Source organism: Phyllobates terribilis, unplaced genomic scaffold (assembly GCF_046119375.1).
Source record: "Phyllobates terribilis strain yellow unplaced genomic scaffold, ASM4611937v1 Scaffold_7__3_contigs__length_470593459, whole genome shotgun sequence".
NCBI lineage: Eukaryota > Metazoa > Chordata > Amphibia > Anura > Dendrobatidae > Phyllobates > Phyllobates terribilis.
In genome coordinates, this window is record NW_027362767.1 from 114,463,014 (window position 1) to 114,479,525 (window position 16,512).

General features: G+C 46.9%; 1 protein-coding gene across 1 annotated transcript in view; it reads right to left on the reverse strand.

The window, feature by feature from the left end:
* LOC141152925 (piRNA biogenesis protein EXD1-like) overlaps window positions 1-16,269 on the reverse strand; it is a 117,739-nt gene extending 101,470 nt beyond the window's left edge. Inside the window, exons 1-4 of the mRNA XM_073637565.1 lie at window positions 16,128-16,269; window positions 12,241-12,309; window positions 9,830-9,884; window positions 5,277-5,392 (exon numbers count right to left, since the gene is read on the reverse strand). Of these exons, the coding sequence (XP_073493666.1) occupies window positions 5,277-5,392; window positions 9,830-9,884; window positions 12,241-12,309; window positions 16,128-16,260 (373 nt within the window). The 5' untranslated portion in view covers window positions 16,261-16,269. The remainder of the gene's footprint in view (window positions 1-5,276; window positions 5,393-9,829; window positions 9,885-12,240; window positions 12,310-16,127) is intronic.
* Window positions 16,270-16,512: the final 243 nt, after the last annotated feature.

Sequence of the window (16,512 nt, forward strand, 5' to 3'; positions counted from 1 at the left end):
TACCTCCGGACTGCACCCGTGACAGGGATCCTCCTCTGTAGCTAGAGGAATGATAATCTCCCTCTGTGATGGGAAGAAACTATCTGCTGTGAGGCAGTGGGACTATAACGGGGACTTAACGGTAAGAACCCCAGATACAGATTCTTTATTGTAGGCGCCTGACTGCTGTAGCACTAGTGAGAGTACGGGGTCTTCTGCCATATCATGCTGTACTGTTGATTCACAACAAAAGTACAAAAAGAGGGTCGAGATACCCTCCTTGATAAACATAAAATATTATAGACTATGGGACTAGAATCTTTAACAGGAGGATGATCTAGGAAACTAGACCAATCGCCGTATGGGGAGTCGGGAAGGATTCTTTCCCCCAACATGATTAGCATCTATCTCGTGGGTTTCTCTACTCCCCGGAACAGTAGTATGTCATTTTATAGGATAAACTCAATAGACATGGGTGTCCTTTCCACCACAACTTCAGTACTTAAAGGCAGTAGATGAATTGAGATCCCTGTTCCAAACAAAATACTAGGCCAATCAGATCATAGTTGTTCCTCTGGCTAAGCCCAGATGCAAAGATTGAGGCAAAGGAAGCTGGATCTGGGTCCAGAAATATGAAGACTTTATAACCAGAATCGAGGCCAGAGGCAAAGTGTGAAAAGGTGGGCTGGAGACACAAGGTACGAGGCACGATGCCAGCGTCCTGGTGTTATGTTCTGCTACCAAAGCTAAGGAAAGAGAGGAGATCTGTCCCTACTATAAGACTCAGCTGAATCCCTACGATGTAACAGGGAACCTGATCCTGCGATCAGACCTGCTAAAGTCCTAATCTAGTCTGTACGGAGACCTATAGATGTGGGGAGGGAATCCCTACAAGTACTAAGGACTGGGAGGAATATGGGACACCTCCTAACAGAAATAGTAGCAGACAGACGAACAAACAAAATAGATCGAACATAGAGGTCCGTAGACCAAGCAAACTAACAGAGTTAGATACAGAGCACAGGCTAGCTAGAAAGTAGATATACAATGAAGTCCAGCAAAGCCAGAAGGGCGGAGCAGGATTAAATAGGCCAACAAGGTCATGTGACCAGCAAAGGAAAAAAAACCTAACAGCAAGGTTCTAACACCTGGGGCATAAGCCATAGGCACAAAGCCACAGGCACAGAGGCCCTATAAAGTACAATGAGGCACTATAAGGCATACTGATGCAGAGAGGTACAATGATGTACCGCAAGGCACACTGATGCACAATGATGTACCACAAGGCACTATGAGGTATGCTGAGGTACCATGAGGCACTATGCAGCGCCATGAGGCACTATGATGTACCATGAGGCACCATGAGGCACTAAGAGGTAGAGAGGCACAGACTAGAGCTGTGTTTGAAGGCGCTAGACAAGAGACTAGACTCCGTTTCAAGAGTAATTCATCTGAACTCCGAATAAACTGAGTAGTACACCTCAATTGTCAGACTAGTCCCACCTGAAGGAGCCACTTTAATGAGGAGCAGCTGGAGGGCAGACTTCATGGAGATAATGTGTCCTTTAGACGGATACTGGTGTGCAGACAATAGTGAAGCATGTGTTTATTCCACCATACATAGAGACAAACATGCTTGGCATAAGTCAAACTGTGAAGCCCAATAATGAGGCCCTGTGCAGCCATGACATGCGACTAACTGAAGTCAAACTTTAGCACATGGGGCTCTAAGCCCAGCTTTGGCATAAGGCATGAAGCTAGTTATCACCCAGAAGCCTAGCCCATCTACCGTACACTTACCTGTGCTGGTTCCACACCTATTAGAAGAACAGGGGGAGCTGGTAATGCCGAGAGCCCATCATGGAGGGAAGCGGCGTCACACTGGGAATGATGCACAGGCTGGCTGCTGGCTGAGGGACCTCAGCCCAGAAAGGGGTCGGCCCCGAAATGCTTGACAGAGGGAAAGGAAGGCCAAGACCCCCCAATCCCGCTGAGTCCGTAGAAGGAAGCTTCACCTTGGAGCACATGCAGCTTGATGCCGAGAGTCCTTCACTGAGGGAAGCGGTGAAGCCAGGAGGCACTGCTCTACTGACCTGGCTGAGGGACCCCCGCCCAGTGAGGTATCAGCCCGAAGCCTCTTCACAGAGGGAAGGAAGGAGATTGATCCCCCTGACCTCCCAGGTAATCTTCGCTCTGATGCGCACTCCTCTCCTGCATCTGTCCTGCAAAGGATAGGAAAAAACACTGGAGGGTGGAGGTGGGACGGGCCTTTTAACCTCTCTGTGATCCTGTCCCGTCATAGGTCAAGGAAGGACTACCTCCATGTGTGCTGTCCTGGGGGACGTACTGGAAAACATGACATTTTTGTGGCAAGAATGTAATTTTTGTATTTGCTGAAAACTTGTCAGTTTTGTACACAAGGGTAAATAAGTGAAACTGGACCACATCATTTATTAGTCAATTTCCCCCGATGGAACAGAAGCACCAGCCAGAAAACCCCATTCTTTGCTTTTTTATACATCCACGTGGAAGGGATTATCCGGGAAGGAAAAATTATCTACACCGTACACTGGAGCGGCAGCTACCAAGTGAAGGAGTCTTTATGTTACCCAAAACGATGTTTAGAGGTGTGCCTAACTGCATAACTCATAAAGGCGAGTGTGAATTTTTCTTTTTCTGCTGATGGAGCTGTATAGCGGGACGATTTTATAGGTCAGGTCATTCTGGACGCGACGATCCTAAATGTTTGCACTTTTTTTGTTTATATAATTTTTCATAAAAACCATTTTATTTATAGGTACAATATATATTTTTTAATTATTTTGTGATTTTTTTTAATGTTTTTACAATTTATTTTTACTTTTTCCTACGATGGGACTTTCACTTCTTGCAGGCTGATCGCTTGTAAAAGCATAGGGGATGCAGGAGCTTTCCTATGCTGTACAAACTGTCAGCGCTGCACTGACAGACAAACTTGCTACATCATGCTCGGAGCTTGGTGTAGCAAGTTTGCTAGCTCTGGTGACCTGGATGTCGTCATGACTATATCGGGTCGCCATAGCAACGATCGGGCCCTTCTGTGTGCGCAAAGTTGCCTAGGCGTATCCATACTTCCAAGGTTGGTAAGCACCTAAAGACCGGACATATGGATGCGTCCAAGGTCGTGAAGGGGTTACACTTGCTTAACTGTTCACAACAGCAGTAATTTTGACCAGGGGTGCCCAAACTTTTACATGCCACTGTATTCAATACAGCTGATTGTTTTCATTACAGACCAAATGTTCGTGTGAAAAGATATTGCAGCAAGCACTAGTCCCTTCCATAGTTCAGATGAGACTTGCTTATTGAAGTCTATGGCTTGTATAGGTGCTTGTCACATGAGTACGTGTAGTGCACCATGCTGGCTTACAGTCCATCGGTCACATGGCTATCCTACACTATGCAAGTAAACTATACAAGCAAAACACCTTAATCATCAATTTACAGATAGTCCGCCTAATAGTATCTACATACAGTAGAATCCAACACTATAGTATGTGGGTGACCAATGGGCTGCTAGCCAGAATGGGGCACTACAAGTACCAGTGTAACTGGCGCCTTATTTGTCTTACAAGCATGCACCTTCTCATGGATGGGAGGGGTGCAAGTGCATTTTTGATCAGTATTTCGCACCGGTGACGACGCCATTATATATAATTGAGGCCTGAAGGGACCGCTATTTTAACCATGCATTGGTAAATGTGACCCTTTTTCAGTGAAGTGTTGTGGATTTGTTGTCACCTCTTGTCACAAGTTCCTGCTCGACTTTTTTTTCTCCCACTGGCACCTGGAATTATAGCCTAAGCCATGTATACAACAGAAGTAGTGCCGCATTCACACCACTAAGCTCTGCGCTCCAAGTACAGAGCGCGATGTAGGGACTGGCCGCGGGTCTCATGATCCCAACGCGAAAGCTAAGTAGGCATACGTGAGGCTGTCAAACTCCGCGCAGGAGACCCGCGGCCAGTCCATACATCGTGATCCGGACCACAAAACATATATACATGTGAATCCAGACTTAGGCCGTCTTCACACATCCGTGTTTCCAGTACGCCTGGGATATGTTTTTTCACAGCTAGCATTCATGCCCATTGCAATCTATGCTGTTATGCACATGTCCTGGTTTTTACATAGACCTGTCCATTGTTTTTCTAGCAGCACAGATGACAAGGGTGATTACAAGTCTATGGGTCTGTGAAAAACACGTACAGCACACGGATGACACACTGATGGTGAAAACGGACACACGGATGACACACTGATGGGAAAAACGGACACACGGATGACACACTGATGGGAAAAACGGACACACGGATGACACACTGATGGGAAAAACGGACACACGGATGACACACTGATGGGAAAAACGGACACACGGATGACACACTGATGGGAAAAACGGACACACGGATGACACACTGATGGGAAAAACGGACACACGGATGACACACTGATGGGAAAAACGGACACACGGATGACACACTGATGGGAAAAACGGACACACGGATGACACACTGATGGGGAAAACGGACACACGGATGACACACTGATGGGGAAAACGGACACACGGATGACACACTGATGGGAAAAACGGACACACGGATGACACACTGATGGGGAAAACGGACACACGGATGACACACTGAGGGGGAAAACGGACACACGGATGACACACTGATGGGGAAAACGGACACACGGATGACACACTGATGGGGAAAACGGACACACGGATGACACACTGATGGGGAAAACGGACACACGGATGACACACTGATGGGGAAAACGGACACACGGATGACACACTGATGGGGAAAACGGACACACGGATGACACACTGATGGGGAAAACGGACACACGGATGACACACTGATGGGGAAAACGGACACACGGATGACACACTGATGGGGAAAACGGACACACGGATGACACACTGATGGGGAAAACGGACACACGGAGGACACACTGATGGGGAAAACGGACACACGGATGACACACTGATGGGGAAAACGGACACACGGATGACACACTGATGGGAAACACTGATTATACTGGTACCATTTTTTCACGGACGTGTTCTGTGCGGAGGTGTGAAGGAGGCCTGATTGAAAACTCTGACGTGAATGAAATGTCTTCTTCAAAATACTGCGTAATTGTTGCTATTTACCCTTTGTAGACATTTACAGGGATTGTTCACTACTTTGATATTGATGGACTATCCTTTAGTAGTCACTCCTATATGAATCTTTAATATAACATACCTGAATAGTTTGGGATCTGTACGTCACTTTCTTTCACATTTTGAAGAGCCGAAGCCTCAACCTTTTCAGGCATTAGGGCCGGTTTAATGTCATCTTCTGATATCACGTCACCAGTGCTGAAAAATTGTATGAAAAAGGGTTACTATGTGTTGTCAAGATTATGAATACATCAAGTTTCCGTTTTATTTTTTTAATATCACAAACTTTATAAGTAAAAAAATAGAAATCTTGCAGTTTTCACACTGGCCAGTGCAGTACTTTTTACACTAACTTGCTGTTGTAGGAAACGCGCACACACACACACACATTAGCAGCATTGAACAGACGCATTGAATGAGCGTGTGCAAAGGTCATTGTGCAAGTAGAGCAAGGTCAGCTGTGATGAATCTTGTGTTATCAGCTGTCTATAGAGGTGCTATAACTCATTGTAATCCTGACTCGGATGATAAGGGAGGCTGCTGAAAACTCTTCCTGAAAGGACAGGAGGAATGAGTCTAACAAAGTCAATGTGAAAACTGCTAAATTACTATTTTTAGTTTTTAATAAAGATACAAGGAACACAAAAATCTAAGTTGAACAGCGGGTTATTTTGATGAGGTCTTCCCTTTAAACCCCTTCATGTCAGTTTTGGTTTCCTCCCCTTCTTCCAAGTGTCATAACTTTTCTATTTTTTTTTCAGTCAACATAGCAGTTTGAGGGCTTGTTTTTTGCGGGACGAATTGTAGTATTGAGTGACACCATTCAATGTACCGGAAAATAGCGAAAAAATTCCAAATGCAGTGAAATTGCAGAAAAAAAAAAAAACAAGCAATTCTGCAGTTTTTTTTATTACAGCATTCATTGTATGGTAAATCTGATCTGTCAACATGATTCTCCAGGTCGGTATGGTTATGGCAATACCAAACTTCCATAGATTTTTTTCTTATATTTATTTAAGTAGTGAAAAAAATTCAGAACTGAACAGTTGAAATGTGTCGCCATTTTCCGAGCCTCTAAGGCTGTGTGCCCACGTAGCATTTTTCAAGCGTATATGCTGCGGAATTTCCGCAGCGTAAATGCTTGAAAAACGCATGTATATCCGCACCCCATGGTCCCCAATGGGATTCCGCAACTTCTATGCACATGCTGCGGATTTTTCCACAGCGTTTATGCCGCGTTCAAAAATCCGCAGCATGTCATTTAATTTTGCGTTTCCGCAAGCGGAATTGCCTTAGTCCAATGCATAAAAAACGCAAGGCAATTCCACATGTGGAAAACGCGTGATAAACGCGCGAAAAATGCGCGATAAACGCGTGCGGAATTCCGCATGCGTTTTTCCGGGAGAGGACTTGCATTTATGCAGCAGAAATTTTCTGCTTCATAAATGCAACGTGGGCACATAGCCTAAAAGTTTTTTTTCCTCCATCAATGGGGTGGTGTGCAGGCTTGTTTTCTGCTTCGCGGTCTGCAGTTTTCATTTATAGCATTTTGGAGTATATACAATATTTTGATTGCTTTTTATTGTATTTTTTTCTTTTTAGAGAAGTGTCAGTGCTCTGGGTTAAAGGTCACTTTTTCAGAAGACAACATAAAAAAAAAAGATACCTTGAGTTTGTGTGAGAACTAGAAGAAAAATATTTGTCAAGGAAATATTTTCATTTTCGGCATTTACATGTTGACTCCTGACACAGGCACGATAAAGCAATGTGAACAGTCATGCCATGGTCCCTGGTCTGTACCCAAAAAACTGATAAAAACAGCACTAGACAGTGACATTTCCTTCCCTCTTCACAGCTTTATTATGGATGGATCACTTTGTTCACCTTACAGTTACTTTTGAGCCTCTGTTTTATGCCAAAAACACCCTCATAGTTTTTTGCTCTACTATAGTCATAGGTATCGGTCACTCTCACTCTTCCTAGCTGCCACTCTACTAAGGTCATAGACTTCATGGTCACTCTCACTCTTCCTAGCTGCCGCTCTACTAAGGTCATAGACTTCATGGTCACTCTCACTCTTCCTAGCTGCAGCTCTACTAAGGTCATATACTTCATGGTCACTCTCACTCTTCCTAGCTGCCACTCTACTAAGGTCATAGACTTCATGATCACTCTCACTCTTCCTAGCTGCCACTCTACTAAGGTCATATACTTCATGGTCACTCTCACTCTTCCTAGCTGCTACTCTACTAAGGTCATATACTTCATGGTCACTATCACTCTTCCGCCACTCTACTAAGGTCATAGACTTCATGGTCACTCTCACTCTTCCTAGCGGCCGCTCTACTAAGGTCATAAACTTCATGGTCACTCTCACTCTTCCGAGCTGCCACTCTACTAAGGTCATAAACTTCATGGTCACTCTCACTCTTTCTAGTTGCTGTACTACTAAGGTCATACACTGCCGATTTTGCAATTTTTACCACCTACAAAGAATGGAGAGATCTGTAATTTTTATCGTAGGTACACTTCACCTGTGAGAGACACACAATCTAAAAAAAAAAATCCAGAAAAATCACATTGTATGATTTTTAAATAATTAAATTGCATTTTATTGCATGGAGTAAGTCTTTGATCACCTACCAACCAGCAAGAAATCTGTATCTCACAGACCTGTTAGTTTATCTTTAAGAAGCCCACCTACTCTGCACTCATTACCTGTATTAATTGCATCAGTTTGAACTCGTTACCTGTATAAAAGACACCTGTCCACACACTCAATCACACTCCAACCTCTCCACCATGGACAAAACCAAAGAGCTGTCTAATGACATCAGGGACACAATAATTGTGGTCAAGCATCATGGTGAGACGGCAAGAACTGTTGGCACAATTATTAGAAAATGGAAGAAACACAAGATGACTATCAATCTTCCTCGGTCTGGGACTCCATGTAAGATCTCGCCTCATGACAGTGCCTCAGAGAACAGCCCTCATAAATGATGCACAGACATTAAGTAGCAGACACACCTCAACAGCAACTGTCCAGAGGAGACTGTGAGAAGCAGACCAATATGGTCGAATTACTGTTAAGTATCAAGAATTAAAGGACTGTAAGCAAAAAAGAGATTTGCCAAGCAACACAAGGACTGGACCTTAGATAAGTGGAAATCTGTACTGTGGTCTGAGGAGTCAAAAGTTCACAATTTTGGAACCAACCGCCATGTCTTTGTGAGACACAGAGAGGGAGAGCGGATGGTTTGATCATGCGTGGTGCTCACCGTGAAGCATGGAGGGGGAGGCATGATGGTGTGGGGGTGCTTAGCTGGTGACATTGCAGGTAATTTATTCTAAATTCAATTCACCCTTAGCCAGCATGGTTACTACAGCATTCTGCAACGACATGTCATCATATCCAGTTTACAATTAGTGGGACCATCATTTGTCATACAACAGGACAATGATCCAACACACCTCCAGGCTATGTAATGACTTTGTGACCAAGAAGGAGAGGGATGGAGGCTGCATCAGATGACACGGTCTCCACAATCACCCAACCTCAACCTAACTGACATGGTAAGATACACGAAACACTGAATGTAGCAGCACAAACAAATAACCATATTCCGACCCACAGATGATCAGGTCCACAAAGAATCATGTGCTTACTGTATGGACCAATATAGAATGGCAGACCATTCAGTAAGACATATAACAAAGGGAGAACCACCGAATCATAGGTCAAAAAGAGAGACAAAGATAATTAATCATAAAAAACCTTCATTTAGAAGTTATGGTTAGGTGGCACTACACGCACCAGCATGACCGCACTGCAGGGCCAAGCATAAACACGACAAATTCATTTATGTGACTAACGCACTCCAATCCTTATGCAGGACTCAACATAAAGAGAAAATTGTAGCAGGAAAAAGAAAAAACATGTGAATGACAGGTAACCTGATAAGTGAACAATCTATGATCATCTAAAGACCCATAGCATATGATGCACATGTGATACCCAAGTAAACCACATAATAATTCAAATGACCATTCGCGTGCACCATATGTATGGATTTTAATAACTATGTCTAGGTGTTAATACCAATGTCAAGACCATGGTATCATAACCCGTACGAAAAAAAGAGTTTTATACCTGCATTGTTGGTCCAGCTTTGTGGGTAGAACCGTGTGGTACAGCCCCGACGCGCGTTTTGGACAAACGTCCTTCGTCAGGGGGTGACAAAGGACGATTGGGATGAGTTGGTATGGGATGAGCTGGACCACAGAGTGAAGGCAAAACAGCCAACAAGAGCTCAGCACCTCAGGGAACTCCATCACAACTGCTGGAAGCCATTGAAGGTGACTGCCTGATAAAGCTGTAGAGTTTGCCAAAAGGAGTGTAAAGCCATAATTAGAGTTAAAGGGGGTACTTAGGTTTAACACATTATGGCTTGTTTCATATGGGTTTCTTTACTCCTTGTTTTACACGCGTGTTCCTTTGCGGTTTTGCTGCCTTCAGTCTGAATCTACTATGTGTACATTCCAATAAAAGCAAACATTGCAGGAACAGTGTGTCCAAACCTTTGACTGGTACTGTATATTTTACAAAAAAGTTTATTGGGTACAGTGTTCTACCTGTCATCAACTTGTTCTGGATCAACACGATCTGAAGGGTCTTCTTCAGTTTCCACTAAAAAAAATAAAGAACACAAGCTGAAGGTACATGTCCAACAGTCCGTGGATTTTAAAATATTACATTAAAGGCTTGGTTAAAGGAAATGTTTTAATAAACTGACTGCAAACAGCATCTTAATGGGCTATTTCCATCTTCATAGTGTAAATCTAGTAAAAACAAGCACTTTGGCAATTTACTGCATATTAAAATATTCTTCTTTTATTTGCAGCTTGTTCCTAGGAGACCGACCACCACCTCTGTCTAGCAGCAGTGGCCCAGCAGGCGCAGTACTTATAAGCTTTTCTAATGAGCTTGTAAGCACTGTTTTAAAGCTGGCCAGGATCATTGGAGCCTGCTTTTCGCTCCTAATCCTAGTCAGCATTAGTGCAGTGCTTACAAGCTACATAGCAGCGGTAGCCGGCCAATATGCTGTTGAGAAAATTGTTAATATCTCAAGAAAGGTTAAAAAATTTTTAAATTGCAAAAAAGTTTTTGCTGCGACAGACAATTCTCATCTTGAAGATTGGAATAAGCCTTTAGAATACATGAGAAAACATGAGGTCGCATGTTGCTCGTGTTACTGTGAGCAGCCTGTGAGGCCTAAAACTGCTACCACGACCTACAGGGTCTTTTGACTTGTCTCCCATTGAGCACATCTGGGATATCATTGATGGGCAATTACTAAGGAAGCTGCCAGCAGCGGATCTTGATGATTTGCCCAAGTACATTCCTCAGATGACCATTAATAACCTCACTGATACAGTCTTGGCTCTAAGTGCCGGGATGTCTCTGTGTGTTGCTCATATTAGGTACTGAATAAAATCGAGAGGTTTTGAAAATTTTGTTAACATTTTTCCATCATTTATATGCCATGAATCCTGTGATTTCCACAATTCCATAACTTTACTACTTAATATTGCCATCATTTTATACATGTCCCTTATTTTTTAGAATACTAGAAGGTTTAAAAGCTTAGCAGTAATTTTCACATTTTCCGAGAAATTGGGTATCTGACAGTGCCCAAGGAGCCAACATGTGGGGTTTTTTATGTGCGTCTTGTTTGTCTGAAGAGTAAGGGCAATTTATTGAGAGCTCTGCACCAATCAGAGGTGTAGGATCATCTGTCAGCCAATCAGTGGAGAGAAGAAGGAGATGCAGTTGAAGGCGGAGGATGACAGCGGGTGGACCCCCGGCCAAGTGGGGCCCTGACCAGAGAACCTATTGTATAATAAAGCTGTTTATTTATCATAACCCGAGTGCACTTCCTGCCCGACTTTCAACTTTTACAAGCAATGTTGACATTTTTTTCAGGAAATAACCAAAACCTTTTGAAAAAAATAAATAGTGATTTTTCAGATTTTTATTCCTTTAAAACGCCTTTACAGCCTGGGACGTATTAGTACGCACCAGGCTGTAACCCCCGGTTCAGTGAGGGCTCCGGCGATGAGCCCGCACTGAACCGGGCACGTCAGCTGATTATTACAGCTGACATGTGCCCACAACAGCCGCGGGTGGAATTGCGATCCACCAGCGGCTGTTAACTTGTTAAATGCCGCTGTCAATCTCTGACAGCGGCATTTAACATCGCAGCGCCAGGAGCGCGTCCTTAGCCCCGCCCATCGGTGACCCCGTCACGTGATCGCGGGTCACCGATGCGCGGGCATGACAACACTGGGTCTGCAGCAGACTCCAGTGGTTGTCATGTGCTGATCGCTATGAGCTCCACCTAGTGGTCAGCGCTCATAGCACAGGAACATTTCTGCTACATAGAGGTGATCTGTTCATCACCTCTATGTAGCAGAGGCGATCAGACAAGTTCTGCTTCTAGTCTCCTAGACAGTAAGAAGGGTCATCAAGTGGGGTCGTTACCAGAAGGCCTAAGTCAAGGTCACAATAAGAAAGCAAGTGGGTGGTCAGAACATGAGCATAGATCAGAAACCAAAGAATCAAAATAGCACTACAGAAGCAGAGAACAGGGAGGTAAACCAGGTCAAGGTGAACTTTATAACTGATAGTGTGGAACAAAGATACAGAAATTAAAATAGCAACACAAACCAAAGACAGAAGTTACCCTCTGAGCTCCCTGCAGTCCACAACAAGTCGCAAAGAATACACAGAACGTCTGCATTATCACTCCATGTTAAAGGCACTAATGGCCCAGGGGTGTCCAGCGACATGAGAGAAATCTGCTTCTTTCTCTGCCAGGTGGGCAAACAGGAGGGAGGGACTCTGCCTCTAGATCCCTTCTTATATATAGAATCTTATCCGTATTATCTGTCCTCTCCTCTCTCAGGAATGTAATAATCTGTCTTCACTGAATACAGATTTTACTGAGCATTGAGAAACAGGGGGGGGGGAACACACACAATACCTTTCAGAATAACGTTTCCAAAAAACAGTTTGGCTCCCGGTGAAGTCTTACCATTGCTTAAATCCTTCACTGAAATAGAACATACAACAAATTAGTCTGAAATAAATATGATTATAATGCTAATTAGAGACTTAACAGTAATTTAATTCTCCAGAATCTATGACATCACCAGAAAAAGAGGGAGAGAAAGCCCCCAATTTTCTTGCGAACGCTCATTTCACAATAATCTTGCAGTCTGAACAGGCTGACGATCACCCAATAAACAAGCAATACCCTCATTTGTCGGGTGAAATAATCTTTTGTGCTACATGAAAGATCATAGTTTTCGACAGCGCATCTTTCTGTGTAAACAGGACTTGTGCTACCGAGAACAATGGAAGCCTATGTATAGTGGTACGCATCAGAAGTGTGGTCTGCCGGTATAGACAAGCTATTAAAGGACCACCGATCACAAACAAGTTGCTGATCGTTAAATGGACCTTTAGTCTTTCCAAAAAGGAATTCTTTATGACCATGCATAGCCCTCACAAAAAAGTGCTTGGATGTAAGGAAGAGTCTTCGCTGCAGCGCTAACGGCACCCCTACACTCACCAGAATTAGTGCACACTTGTGCATCACCGGACTCCAAACTGGCAGCATTGACTAGGCCTTAAAGGGGTCACTTACGACTGGACAATCCCAGCCGGCTGCACAATAATTCAGTGAGGACCCGGCTGTCAATCAGCATGACATTGGTAGTCACACCCTTTCATCAAAATAAAGTGGAAGAGAAGCCGCCGCCCTGTAGGAGCCAAATCAGCAGAAGCAAAGCCGCCGCCCTGTAGGCGCCACCTCAGCGCAAGAGAAGCCGCCGCCCTGTAGGCGCCACCTCAGCAGAAGAGAAGCCGCCGCCCTGTAGGCGCCACCTCAGCAGAAGAGAAGCCGCCGCCCTGTAGGCGCCACCTCAGCAGAAGAGAAGCCGCCGCCCTGTAGGCGCCACCTCAGCAGAAGAGAAGCCGCCACCCTGTAGGCGCCACCTCAGCAGAAGAGAAGCCGCCGCCCTGTAGGCGCCACCTCAGCAGAAGAGAAGCCGCCGCCCTGTAGGCGCCACCTCAGCAGAAGAGAAGCCGCCGCCCTGTAGGCGCCACCTCAGCAGAAGAGAAGCCGCCGCCCTGTAGGCGCCACCTCAGCAGAAGAGAAGCCGCCGCCCTGTAGGCGCCACCTCAGCAGAAGAGAAGCCGCCGCCCTGTAGGCGCCACCTCAGCAGAAGAGAAGCCGCCGCCCTGTAGGCGCCACCTCAGCAGAAGAGAAGCCGCCGCCCTGTAGGCGCCACCTCAGCAGAAGAGAAGCCGCCGCCCTGTAGGCGCCACCTCAGCAGAAGAGAAGCCGCCGCCCTGTAGGCGCCACCTCAGCAGAAGAGAAGCCGCCGCCCTGTAGGCGCCACCTCAGCAGAAGAGAAGCCGCCGCCCTGTAGGCGCCACCTCAGCAGAAGAGAAGCCGCCGCCCTGTAGGCGCCACCTCAGCAGAAGAGAAGCCGCCGCCCTGTAGGCGCCACCTCAGCAGAAGAGAAGCCGCCGCCCTGTAGGCGCCACCTCAGCAGAAGAGAAGCCGCCGCCCTGTAGGCGCCACCTCAGCAGAAGAGAAGCCGCCGCCCTGTAGGCGCCACCTCAGCAGAAGAGAAGCCGCCGCCCTGTAGGCGCCACCTCAGCAGAAGAGAAGCCGCCGCCCTGTAGGCGCCACCTCAGCAGAAGAGAAGCCGCCGCCCTGTAGGCGCCACCTCAGCAGAAGAGAAGCCGCCGCCCTGTAGGCGCCACCTCAGCAGAAGAGAAGCCGCCGCCCTGTAGGCGCCACCTCAGCAGAAGAGAAGCCGCCGCCCTGTAGGCGCCACCTCAGCAGAAGAGAAGCCGCCGCCCTGTAGGCGCCACCTCAGCAGAAGAGAAGCCGCCGCCCTGTAGGCGCCACCTCAGCAGAAGAGAAGCCGCCGCCCTGTAGGCGCCACCTCAGCAGAAGAGAAGCCGCCGCCCTGTAGGCGCCACCTCAGCAGAAGAGAAGCCGCCGCCCTGTAGGCGCCACCTCAGCAGAAGAGAAGCCGCCGCCCTGTAGGCGCCACCTCAGCAGAAGAGAAGCCGCCGCCCTGTAGGCGCCACCTCAGCAGAAGAGAAGCCGCCGCCCTGTAGGCGCCACCTCAGCAGAAGAGAAGCCGCCGCCCTGTAGGCGCCACCTCAGCAGAAGAGAAGCCGCCGCCCTGTAGGCGCCACCTCAGCAGAAGAGAAGCCGCCGCCCTGTAGGCGCCACCTCAGCAGAAGAGAAGCCGCCGCCCTGTAGGCGCCACCTCAGCAGAAGAGAAGCCGCCGCCCTGTAGGCGCCACCTCAGCAGAAGAGAAGCCGCCGCCCTGTAGGCGCCACCTCAGCAGAAGAGAAGCCGCCGCCCTGTAGGCGCCACCTCAGCAGAAGAGAAGCCGCCGCCCTGTAGGCGCCACCTCAGCAGAAGAGAAGCCGCCGCCCTGTAGGCGCCACCTCAGCAGAAGAGAAGCCGCCGCCCTGTAGGCGCCACCTCAGCAGAAGAGAAGCCGCCGCCCTGTAGGCGCCACCTCAGCAGAAGAGAAGCCGCCGCCCTGTAGGCGCCACCTCAGCAGAAGAGAAGCCGCCGCCCTGTAGGCGCCACCTCAGCAGAAGAGAAGCCGCCGCCCTGTAGGCGCCACCTCAGCAGAAGAGAAGCCGCCGCCCTGTAGGCGCCACCTCAGCAGAAGAGAAGCCGCCGCCCTGTAGGCGCCACCTCAGCAGAAGAGAAGCCGCCGCCCTGTAGGCGCCACCTCAGCAGAAGAGAAGCCGCCGCCCTGTAGGCGCCACCTCAGCAGAAGAGAAGCCGCCGCCCTGTAGGCGCCACCTCAGCAGAAGAGAAGCCGCCGCCCTGTAGGCGCCACATCAGCAGAAGAGAAGCTGCCGCCCTGTAGGCGCCACCTTAGCGCAAGAGAAGCTGCCGCCCTGCAAGCGCCACATCAGCAGAAGAGAAGCCGCCGCCCTGTAGATGCCACCTCAGCAGAAGAGAAGCCGCCGCCCTGTAGACGCCACCTAAGCGGAAGAGAAGCCACCGCAGTGTAGATCAGGGTTGTGGAGTTGGTAAGCCAAACCTACGACCCCTCAATTTCCACGACTCCGACTCCCTCATACATGGCTCATGTTTAAGTGATAAATTTACTGTAGCACAGATTCATCTCAGCTAAAAGTCTAGACCCTTAGATCAGGAATAGGACATTTCATAACTTTACCAAATTCTTATGAAAAAAATATTACCCACAAACTGCATTGAACTACTGTACCCAATTTAGTATATATTTTAGGAGTTGCTCTATTATATACCGACTCCACCAAAATGAACAAAGACTCTGACTCGACGGCCCTGCTGTAGACGTGATGTCAGAGGAAGCGGCTGAATCGCTGGCAGGAGCGTTCTGTGATGGCTCTTGGGTGGCAGAGATCGGCGCTGGGCACAACAGGCAACTACCTGCCTGTTAGTTCATTTTTTTTTTAACCACAGAGCTGGATAAAGCCCAGGGGCGGACATATCACTGCTGATACCTGTGCAGCCGCACATGGGCCCAAGATGTAAGGAGGCCACTTCTACCTCCAAAGCAAATGCAATTCTGGATTTTAAGAGCTCTTGGGCTGCAAAGGGCCCATATATTGCTCTGTCACAGGGGCCCTTTCCTGTCTGCGTCTGCCAGTGATAAACCCATCTAACTGATGCTTTACAGATTTTGTGCCAGTTTGCTCATTCAAAATGAAATATTGACCAGTTTGTTTTGTTTTTTAATCCGCAATCCTTACAGAAGAAATGTGCTTAAATTATTTCTGCACATTGCAGTATAGATCCTAGAATGACTAGATACACAAGAACATTTACTCACCTTTAACTAAAATGATGGCCCGAGCCGCATCAATATGAAACAGCTCCCCCTGAAAGCATCCATGGATAGTGGTAATCTTTATACTGGTCCCAATGAACCGGCTTAGAAAGTCTGTATCCGGGACCGGGTCCATATTGAAGCCAAAACTGAATTTCCTGCAAAGTAAAGAATTCATGGTAATTAGAATTATAAGAAATAAATAAAAAAATAACTATTTGGTGTAAACTCCGCAGGCAATTTTAGAAGACGGACAGTAGTGAAATGGAAAGTTTTCCTTGCGGTAGAGATAATACATAACATTTAGAGAAGATTTTCTAAAATACAATTATGCCAAAAAATGTTTCTTTACTCAGATTCATTCATTAATATCTATTATAAACATTAC